Raw genomic sequence first — 12344 nt, 5'->3', positions numbered from 1 at the left:
GCGATTCGCGCCACCCCAACACCTAGTTGGTGGGGGCGCTTCGTGGCCCCCCCCAAGCCCCCCCGCGCGCGTAAGTCGTTACGCGCCATATTAGTTACGCGCCATTGTAGTTGTGTCCCTATGTCCCACCTGTGAATATAGATAGATATATATATATATATATATATATATATATATATATATATATATATATATATATATATATATATATATATATATATATATATATATATATATATATATATATATATATGTTTTTAACTACGTAAAACTTGCGAATATACAACATTCTTTCCTGTCCCATTGTCTGTGCATATAAATAGATTGTCAGGTTTACCGACTCTTGAACATGCAACATATAATGGTCCATGGGAAAACAATCCGTATTCAGATCTATACCTCATGATTCTAATGATTGCCCTTGAGCTTTGTTGATGGTGATTGCTAATCGACCATTCCCTGAGTCGCCATCGTCATTTATATATCCCCCTGTGCACCCCGGCGTCCCCTTTGTAGTTATGTCCCTGTGTCCCGGTCGTCATTTATATTCCCTGTGTCCCGGTCGTCATTTGTGTCCCGGTGTTCAAGTCTGTGATTTCTCTTTGAGTGTCCCGGGCGTCATTTATATTCCTTGTGTCCCGGTGTCCCGGTCGTCATTTATATCCCCCTGTGCCCCCCGGCGTCCCCATTGTAGTTGTGTCCCTGTGTCCCGGTCGTCATTTATATTCCCTGTGTCCCGGTCGTCATTTGTATCCCGGTGTCCCGGTCTGTATATACATTCGTTTTTTAGTTTTGTTTTTCTCCTTTATTTTTTTCCTTTTTTCTTTTTTTTCTTTTTTAGTTTATTTAGATTTTTAGATTTTTTAGTTTTTTTATTAGTTTTTAGTTTTTTTGTAGTTTTTACCATTTTTTTAGTTTTTTTAGTTTTTTTTTTTTTACGTATGTCCTGGTCGTCATTTATACTCCCTGTGTCCCGGTCGTCATTTGTGTCTCGGTGCTTTGTTGATTGCTAATTTATATTATATTTATATTTATATTTTTTATATTTATTAATATTTTTTTAGTTTTCTTTTTCTCTTATTTTTCAGTTTTTTCCTTTTTTTTAGTTTTTTCTTTTTTAGTTTTTAGTTTTTTTTTGTTTTTTACCTTTTTTTAGTTTTTTTAGTTTTTTAGCTTTTTTAGTTTTTTTATTAGTTTTTAGTTTTTTTTTAGTTTTTGCCTTTTTTTAGTTTTTTCAGTTTTTTTTAGTTTTTAGTTTTTTACCTTTTTTTAGTTTTTTTTAGTTTTTTAGCTTTTTTAGTTTTTTTTCTTTTTAGTTTTTTTGTAGTTTTTACCTTTTTTAGTTTTTTTTCTTCTTTTGTATTAGTGTGAAATAATTCAGACGTCATATGCGGACAAACACGACGTCACTCGACAGACAGACAGACAGACATAACCCACAAACAACTTATTTTTATATATATTTATTCATATTTTTTTAGTTTTCTTTTTCTCTTTTATTTTTCAGTTTTTTCCTTTTTTTTAGTTTTTTTCTTTTTTAGTTCTTAGTTTTTTTTAGTTTTTTACCTTTTTTTAGTTTTTTTTAGTTTTTTTAGTTTTTTAGCTTTTTTAGTTTTTTTATTAGTTTTTTTTTTGTAGTTTTTGCCTTTTTTTATTTTTTTCAGTTTTTTTTTTAGTTATTAGATTTTTACCTTTTTTTAGTTTTTTTAGTTTTTTAGCTTTTTTAGTTTTTTTTCTTTTTAGTTTTTATGGCACTTGGTATTAACCAAGTGACATATAGCAGTCGCCAATTCTGTCGGTCTGTCTGTCGGTCTGTCTGTCGGTCTGTCGGTCTGTCTGTCGGTCTGTCTGTCGGTCCCGGTTTTGCTACTTTAGGCACTTCCAGGTAAGCTAGGACGATGAAATTTGGCAAGCGTATCAGGGACCGGACCAGATTAAATTAGAAATAGTCGTTTTCCCGATTTGACCATCTGGGGGGGAGTGGGGGCCCGGTTAATTCGCAAAAAATAGAAAAAATGAAGTATTTTTAACTTATCAGCGGGTATTTCGATCTTAATGAAATTTGATGTTTGGAATGATATTGTGTCTTAGAGCTCTTATTTTTAATCCCGACCGGATCTGATGACATTGGGGGGAGTTGGAGGGGGAAAACCTAAAGTCCCGGTTTTGCTACTTTAGGCACTTCCAGGTAAGCTAGGACGATGAAATTTGGCAAGCGTATCAGGGACCGGACCAGATTAAATTAGAAATAGTCGTTTTCCCGATTTGACCATCTGGGGGGGGGGAGAAGGGGCCGGTTAATTCGGAAAAATAGAAAAAATGAAGTATTTTTAACTTATGAGCGGGTGATTGGATCTTAATGAAATTTGATGTTTGGAATGATATTGTGTCTCAGAGCTCTTATTTTAAATCCCGACTGGGTCTGATGACATTGGGGGGAGTTGGAGGGGGGAAACCTAAAATCTTGGAAAACACTTAGAGTAGAGGGATCGGGATGAAACTTGATGGGAAAAATAAGCGCAAGTCCCAGATACATGATTGACATAATCGGAACTTATTTGCTCTCTTTGGGGTAGTTGGGAGGGGGGGAGTAAGTCTTAAAAATTAGAAAAATGAGGTATTTTCAACTTACGAACGGGTGATCGGATCTCAATGAAATTTGATGTTTAGAAGGATATCGTGTCTTAGAGCTCTTATTTTAAATCCCGACCGGATCTGGTGATGGGGGCGGGGAGTTGGGAGGGGGAAACCTAAAACTTGGAAAACACTTAGAGTGGAGGGATCGGGATGAAACATGGTGGGAAAAATAAACACAAGTCCTAGATAGATGATTGACATAAACGGAACGGATCCGCTCTCTTTTGGGTAGTTGGGGGGGGGGGGTTAATTCTGAAAAATTAGAAAAAATGAGGTATTTTTAACTTACGAATGGGTGATTGGATCTCCATGAAATTTGATTTTTAGAAGGATATCGTGGCTCAAAGCTCTTATTTTAAATCCTGACCGGATCTGGTGACATTGGGGGAAGTTTGGGGTGGGGAGACCTAAAATGATGGGAAACCCTTAGATTGGAAGGATTGGGATGAAACTTGGTTGGAAAAATAAGCAAAAGTCTTGCATACGTAATTTACATAATTGGAACGGATCCGCTCAATTGCGGGGGGGGGGGGGTAATTCTGAAAAATAAGAAAAATAACGTATTTTTAACTTACGAAGGAGTGATCGGATCTTCATGAAACTTCATATTTAGAAGGACCTCGTAACTCTGATATCTTATTTTAAATCTCAACCGGATCAAACGTAATTAGGGGGGGGCAGTTGGGGGGACCGGAAATCTTAGAAAATACTTAAAGCGGTGAGATCAGGATGAAACTGGATGGGAAGAATAGAAACCTGTCTAAGATACGTGACTGACATAACTGGACCGGATCTGCTCTCTTTGGTGGAATTGGGAGGGGGGAGGTAATTTTGAAAATTGAGGTATTTGTAACTTACGAAAGGGTGACCAGATCTTAATGAAATTTGATATTTAGAAGGATCTTGTGCTATAAAGTTTAACTTTAGGTTCTGACCTTCTCACAAGTGCCAAATGAGCTCTTGGCTCTTGGCTCTTCCGACCTCGTCCAAATGAGCTCTTGGCTCTTCCGACCTCGTACCATATGAGCTCTCGGCTCTTCCGACCTCGTCACAAGTGCCATATGAGCTCTTAGCTCTTGTTTTTGTAGTTTTTACCTTTTTTAGTTTTTTTCTTCTTTTGTATTAGTGTGAAATAATTCAGACGTCATATGCGGACAAACATGACGTCACCTGATCCATCCACAGATCCACACACAGACAACTTATTTTTATATATATAGATATATATATATATATATATATATAAATATATATAAATATATATATATATATATATATATATATATATATATATATATATATATATATATATATATATATATATATATATATATATATAAATAAGTTGTCTGTGGATGTGTCTGTCTGTCGGGAGACGTCATGTTTGTGCGTTGACTGTCGTGATGAAGTTAGTTGTCGTCATTTTTGTTATGACGGTGACGTCATTAAAGATATTTAAGACATGCGTTCACGTAGAAATCTATTAATGTTTAACTTTAAAATGACTGATGAACTTACAACGGCAACAGCCGAGGAAGATGCTCAAAGAGTCTATGCCAAAAAACTTGCTGCTGATAGAGAAAGTAAGAAAAGAAAGCGTGCCGAGGAATCAAAAGAACAGCAAGGAAACAGGCTTGAGGCTGATAGAGAAAGTAAGAAAAGAAAGCGTGCCGAGGAATCAAAAGAACAGCAAGGAAACAGGCTTGAGGCTGATAGAGAAAGAAAGAACAGAAAGCGTGCCGAGGAACTACCAGAGTAACGCGAAACCAGACTTGCTGCTAAAAGAGAAAGTGAAAAAAGAAGGCATGCCGAGGAACTACCAGAACAACATGAAACCAGACTTGCTGCTAAACGAGAAAGTGAAAAAAGAAGGCGTGCCGAGGAATCACAAGAACAGCAAGAAATCAGGCTTGCTGCTGATAGAGAAAGTAAGAAAAGAAAGCGTGCCGAGGAATCAGAGCAACCTGAAAGTTATCGCCTGGCATTCAGGTACAGCCCAGTCGATGATTATAGCTTGAGTAGATGTGTTCAAATCGGGACTATGTCTAAAATTTGTCCCTATTGCAAGGCCTTGAAATTCAATGGTGAAACAATGGGAATGTGTTGCGCCTCAGGAAAAGTTAAACTTCCTCTATTGGCTGCATCACCAGAGCCATTGAAGACTTTCCTTACTGGAACTACGTCAGAATCTAAGCGTTTTTTGTCAAAAATCAGAAAATATAACTCATGTTTCCAAATGACGTCGTTTGGAGCCCAAATCGAAAATCCAGATCAATTAATGTCTACTTTCAAAGTAAAAGGGCAAATTTATCATAGAGCAGGGTCCCTTCTACCATTCTCAGGCGAGAATCATAAATTTTTACAATTGTACTTCATCAGTGATAGAAATTCTGAATTGAATGCACGTTGCAAAATTTCTCCCAAAGTTGAAAGGACAATCGTTTCCCAATTGCAACATCTTTTCCACGAAAATAATAATTTAGTGCGTCTGTTCAAAACAGCCATCGATTTGATGCCTACTGATACGCATAAAATTGTTATTTCCGCTGACAAAACGCCTCCTGGCCAACATGTGCGTAGATACAATGCTCCAACTATCGACGAAGTGGCAATCGTTATGGTCGGTGATCAGTTTTTACCTCGAGATATTATTCTTCATAAGCGAAACGCTCAGTTGTTAAGAATTGCTGAAACTCATCGATGCTACGATGCCCTACAATATCCTATCATTTTTTGGGATGGAGCCGACGGCTATCACTTTAATATTAAATTGATGAATCCAGCCACTAACAAAGAAATGAATAAGAAATGCAGTGCAATGCATTATTATTCCTATAGACTAATGATTCGGCAGGATGAAGAAAATTATATTTTAAAATGCCGTGAATTGTTTCACCAATACGTCGTTGATATGTATGCTAAAATTGAATCAGAACGTTTGCTATATATCCGCCTGAATCAGACCAAGCTCCGCTCTGAACAATACATTCATTTGCGAGATGCAGTTGTAAATGACGGTAATACCACAAACGTGGGAAGATTAACAATTTTACCTTCGTCATATGCTGGCAGTCCCCGTCATATGCATGAATATGCTCAAGATGCTATTGCGTATGTTCGTCTCTATGGTCGTCCAGATTTATTTATTACATTTACATGTAATCAATCTTGGGACGAGATACAGCAGATTTTACTTCAAGGACAATCGGCGGTTCATAGACATGACATTACGGCCCGTGTCTTCCGGCAAAAGTTGAAATCACTGATAAACTACATAGTAAAACTTGAAGTGTTTGGGTCAGTGCGATGCTGGATGTACTCAGTGGAATGGCAAAAACGAGGTTTGTCACACGCACATATACTAATCTGGCAACATAAAAAAATAACTTCGAACGAAATTGATGATGTGATTTCCGCTGAAATACCTGATGAAAATGTCGATAAGGGGTTACATGATATTATTGTAAAAAATATGATACATGGACCTTGCGGTGCACTGAACGAAAATTCACCATGCATGGCCAAAGGAAGGTGCACAAAGCAATATCCTTGACTTTTAGTATCCAACACAATTACTGGCAATGATGGTTACCCACAATATAGAAGAAGATCTACTGAAGATGGCGGTAAAACAGCAATAATAAAGAAGCGTAACGGTACCACCATCGAAGTAGATAAGGTGGGTTGTTCCATATTCCCCGTTATTATCAAAAACATTTAATGCACACATAAACGTTGAATACTGTAACTCCGTAAAGGCAATCAAATACATATGTAAATACGTCAACAAAGGCAGTGACATGGCAGTTTTTGGCTTGCAGCCCGAAATCAAAGATATCGATGAAATCGTACAATATCAGGCTGGAAGATACATAAGCAGTAATGAAGCTGTTTGGCGAATTCTTTCATTTCCGATACATGAACGTAGTCCAGCTGTTGTTCACTTAGCGGTAAATTTACAGAATGGTCAACGTGTTTATTTCTCGGAAACCAACGTGCAACAAAGAGCCCTGAATCCACCGGATACAAAGTTAACCGCTTTCTTTTCGCTTTACAAAAATTATTCTTTTGCAAAAAAACTGCTGTATACTGAAGTGCCTTCGTATTACACGTGGAATACTAAAAATAAAGTATTTGAACGTCGAAAACAGGGTAAGTCAGTCGACGGCCAATAAATTCCGTGGATCTTTCAGGGTTTCCACCACACGTGCTACAACTAAAAATAGGCGTACCAATAATACTTTTAAGAAATATCAGCCCACCAAAGCTTTGCAATGGCACGCGACTTGCCGTAAAAAAAAAACAATGGAAAACCTAATAGAGGCCACAATCTTGACAGGGCCTTTTGAGGGTGAGGCTGTTCTTATTCCTCGCATTCCCATGATTCCAACGGATCTGCCTTTTTAATTTAAAAGATTGCAATTCCAATTCGATTAGCATTTGCAATCACCATTAACAAAGCTCAAGGTCAATCATTAGAAAAATGTGGTATAGATCTTAATACTGATTGTTTTTCCCATGAACAATTGTACGTTGCATGTTCGAGGGTCGGTAAACCTGACAATCTATTTATATGCAGCGACAATTTGACAGCAAAGAATGTTGTATATTCGCAAGTTTTATGCAGTTCATTTGTATTGTATCTATCTATCTATCTATCTATATAAAAACGAGTTGTGTGTATGCATGTTTGTTTGTTTGTAAAAAGAGCGTTCGCATATGACGTCATTATTAGTACATAAGGCTTTGTATATGCACAGACAATGGGAAAGCCAAGAATGTTGTATATTCGCAAGTTTTACGTAGTTTGAAACACATATATAAATCTATCTATATTCACAGGTGGGACACAGGGACACAACTACAATGGCGCGTAACGACTTACGCGCGCGGGGGGGGCTTGGGGGGGCGCGAAGCGCCACCCCAACAGCTAGTATATATATATATATATATATATATATATATATATATATATATATATATATATATATATATATATATATATATATATATATATATATATATATATATATATATATATATATATATATATATATATATATATATATATATATATATATATATATATATATATATATATATATATATATATATATATATATATATATATATATATATATATATATATATATATATATATATATATATATATATATATATATATATATATATATATATATATATATATATATATATATATATATATATATATATATATATATATATATATATATATATATATATATATATATATATATATATATATATATACACAAGATATGTATTTATGTATATATTTTTTCTCGAAAACGGCTCCATTTTTATCGGGAAAATTGGGATGTTGAGATATTTTTATTTAAAAAAAAAAAATCTAGATAGGTAAGAAATCTGACAAAATGCATTTGGAGCCTTAATTTGGGGTTTAGCAAATTACGTCAAGCACATGTTAGTACAACATATAATCATTTCTTATGACATCATATAGGCATCTTCTTATATGATGTCATGCATAGTTTAAATAAGATTATTGAATTTCCAACATTCTGTTATTTGTAAAAAATAATGTCTGATGGAAGGCCCAAAAAACGATGCACCATCAATTGTAACAACGCCAGCACAGGCAGCTAAAGTAAAAGACGTTACTAAATTGTCTGAAGAAATCAAAATCCAAAAATGTGTCAAAAATGAAAATGAAGAGCAAATACACATACGGTTAGAAGAACCGCGGCGGCATGTGAAAAATGAAAATGAAAAGCGAAGACACACGTGGTTAGAAGACATGTGACACCGAGCATTTGAGCGAGTCAATGAAAATCAACCCGGACAGCAAGAATCAAAACGTGTCATAATTGAAAATGATAGCGATGATGACTGGGTTTGGGATTTTGACATGGATAAGGTCATTAATGCCTACCATACCTTTGTTAAAATAAAACCAAAGACTCGGCAATATGTATTTCATAATGACAAAAGACATTTCGAGGTAAAACGAACCAAAGAAATTGAAGATGATAGCGATGATGATTGGGTTTTGGATTCTAACATGGATAAGATCATAAATGCCTACCATACCTTTGAAAATGTTCAGCGATATGTCTTGCATAATGACAGAAGAGAAGGGGCAAAAGAAGAAGTTTTTGTCCCACCACCAGAACACTTAAAAGAATAAAGGTGGTCATCAATGTCTACCATATCTTTGAAAATCAAAAACCTGGACTTGATAAATCGTTGGAAAAAAAAAAGAAGCGTTTGTCCCATCACGTGAACAATCATAAGAATCAAAGGTTCAGTTATATGTCTTTCATATTGACGAAAAAGCAAGTCGAGGCGAAAGAAGAAGTTTTTGTCCCACCACCTGAACACAATTTACACAATTTTTTTACAGAAAAAATTTCTTAAGGCTAACTTTGAATGAAGAGAGATATATCATTTCTCACTTGTCTACGAAAATGTCAAAAAAAAGAAAACTTGAAAGAAAAAACTTTTTCACCTGAGCAAAATGAGTTGTCAAGGCCAGTAAAGCATTGTTAAGCTGTTCTTGCTCTTCTTCAAGCTCAATCAATCTTGAACTATCACCAACACTGAAGCTGTAAAATATGAAAAGCTGTGAATTGGACCTATGAGTCCATTAGAATCGTCAACATCTTCTTAACCAAAAAAAAATCAAAGTTTTGTTTCTAAATTTTTGCAGCTAGGCTAGTCTTATGTCTTAAGATATTTTTAAATATTTAGATGCTTTAAATATATGTTCCTGTGAAATCGTAAAAATCACAATAACCCTTATTTTCAAAAAGCAAATTTGTGATTTCTGAGTGTTTGTCCTTCCTTCGTCTTTTTCAATGGCAAAGGAAATTAAAGCATTACAATTAGCAAGACACCGATTTTTGCTGCAAAACTTAGAACAGGTTTTTGTAATACAAACATTTTCTAGGGAGGGCCATCAGCTTCCTTTGGCTTAATTCACAATTAGATATTTCCATGTGGATTACCTCAAAATTCAATTACCTGACACACATGTTGACGGAAATGCTTGACAAAGCGAAAATTATCTTTTCAGAAAATGCAGATTAAAATACAAATCAAAATTATTTACAGATCAAATAAGTATGATAAAAACATTTTTTAAGTTCAAATTAATAGAGCACCAATGCTTAAGGACAAAATTTACTAGTCTCGACCCAAATCTGCTACTGATTGGAAATTTTGCAATCAAACCCAAATCTAATGACTATACACAATAATTACAAAAAAAATCCAGCAAAATCTCCGGGAAATGGCCAAAATAGTATGGCTCAAACTTAAAAGGCTTCACATATTGGATCTTCTGCAACGAATCTGAATTTATAAAACCAAACAAAATATTCTACTGACAAAATGAATCAGACCTCAATGTATTTGGGTGCTATGGGCTCCTTAGTGTCAGTGTTTATGGGGAAAGAAAATATTTAAAATTTAAACAAAACTATTTTCGAGACATTGATGCAAATCAACAACTCCGTATTTGTTTTATAGTAGATTAAGCATATGAAACATGTTTATAAAGCATCACCTGAATGTATCAACAAATGTATGTTGTGCAATCCATCTTTGAGGTCACCTAGTGCTGTGTAATTTAATGGAGTTGCTTTGCTTAAAGACATACACGATATGTGTTCTATTTGTAACATTCAGTTTGGTTTTCAAGCACAACTTGGTTCAGAAAATACATAACCAACAATACGAAACAAAGCTCAGTGTAACACTCAATTACTTGTAAGTGTTATGCATTTCTAAGTGTTAGTGTCTATGATAGAAAAAACTATGAAAAAATAAAATAAAAAGAAAATTCTAAAAAGAAAGATATTGTTGATAATATCTGCGCCATGTATTTGTTCTATGGTCGTGCTATGCTCATTAAATATCTTTATTAAGTACCATCTGGTTATGAGTAGGACCTATGTATCTCATACCATCATCTTTCAGGTCACCCAGTGTTGTATAAATCAACTATATTACTTTTGCTTGAAAACATATAGTTTGTGTTCTATTACTGACACCCAGTTTGGTTTTCTGCCATACTTTGGTGTGGAAATTTATAACTGTAAGGCTCTCTGCGATCTTTCTAATCCTCCCAGCCCTCGCATCATAAGCTCCCAAATGAGGCTGAGTGAACCACCTAATATGAATACCGCCAGGACGAACACTAAAACTCTAGTACGAATTGTACTTCGACGTAGCAATCAAGCCTTCAGGAAGTGTTGTATATTTGTTAATTTTTGATATTTAGGGTAAGAGGTGATATTAAAAAGTAGAAATAAAAATATTTCATAGCTATTATAGAGATATACAGAACGCATTCGTTTTTGATAATAAAAGATAATTAAACATCTTATTTTGCTTCATTAGACATTTTTTTGGCCTAAAACGCATTCTTAAACCACAATAGAACTTTAGCGCAAAGAGCGCATGGCTGATGAAGGGGCAGCCCACTTCATGTACATAATAATTTATGTTTATTTTAAGCTGAATGCCGCCCCTTAGTTTGATTTGAAAAAAACCTGTTTTTCCAATTTAATATCTGACTGTTCATGCTGAACAGTCAGATATGGCTGGCCTATCCAGCCATATCATGCTGAGGCCTTTTAAGTTGGGCATGGCTAAGCTGCTGTTATGATTCAGTTGGGCTTAAGCTTACAAGCATCTATCAAAATCAATAGCAACGTCATTCAATAAATTTGTCATGTAGTACATTATTTATAAACACAAAGACTCTTTAAAGTCAAAAACACTTTTGGAAGACTACTTGTTATGCAATAGCTGTAGTCACCAGGTGTTATATCCTTGTTAAAACAAAATAAAAAATAAATTGGAATATGTGCGGGATTGCGGTTGCTAAAATCTATTCAAAAAATCCCCACGAACAAATTAAAAACTATGTTACTTTTTGTTTCTTTTATCGATTTTATTTTCAAATTTAATCTTCAATTTAATATCTGATTGTTTATACTGAGGTTTATCTAAAATATGATGGGGGCCACTGCCCACATAAACCTCTAGTACTTGCTGTTAAGTAGTGTAAAAAAAAATTGTGCTCATTGTAAGTTTCATCTTCACTCTTTACTTCCCTCACCAAAACCTTTTTTTAATTTTGTTTTGAAGTTTACAGAATAATACAGTAAACTTTACAAAATGATTTTTGTTTCAAGGTAGTGAAACTAAAGAAGTTGCATGAGTTTTCTGTTAAAATATGGCGTTATACATATACGTATGACGTTAACACCCCGCTTTAGCTTACCCTACAGAAGGGTGGAATTATGTCAAACTAAGATTTCAAGTGGAATATTATCCTTGGTATCTTTAAAAGTTGAATATAAGAATACTTTTATGAAATTAAATATATGGAAATTTTTGGAAACTATAAGTAATTAAATGAACTTTAGATGCATAGTTAAAGCAACTCACCAAAATTTAATCCAATATTACTGCAATTTTTAAGCTACTTTATTGCAAAAAAGCTGAAGCTTCTTATAAGAAAATAAATTTATGCTATTTTTGCTTCTTGGACTTGCCAAAAAAGTGTAAAAAAAAGAAAAATCGAAGTGAACAAAAAAGTCAAGATTTAATAATTGCAAACTTCAATTTAAGACCTTAATTCACAAGCTGGAAAGTGATGTGTAAGAGAGACGAAGCTGTACTATCTTTGCACT

General features: G+C 34.5%; 1 protein-coding gene across 3 annotated transcripts in view; it reads right to left on the bottom strand.

Annotated features, from left to right (window-relative positions):
- LOC136026636 (RUN domain-containing protein 1-like) overlaps positions 1-12344 on the bottom strand; it is a 169177-nt gene that overhangs the window by 112854 nt on the left and 43979 nt on the right. For all 3 annotated transcript variants that reach the window (XM_065703370.1, XM_065703383.1, XM_065703379.1), the window contains exon 2: positions 9149-9245. In XM_065703370.1, the coding sequence (XP_065559442.1) occupies positions 9149-9245 (97 nt within the window). The remainder of the gene's footprint in view (positions 1-9148; positions 9246-12344) is intronic.

The sequence above is a fragment of the Artemia franciscana genome, chromosome 1 (genome assembly GCF_032884065.1).
Source record: "Artemia franciscana chromosome 1, ASM3288406v1, whole genome shotgun sequence".
Taxonomy (NCBI): domain Eukaryota; kingdom Metazoa; phylum Arthropoda; class Branchiopoda; order Anostraca; family Artemiidae; genus Artemia; species Artemia franciscana.
This window is presented reverse-complemented; position numbering and strand designations above follow the sequence as displayed.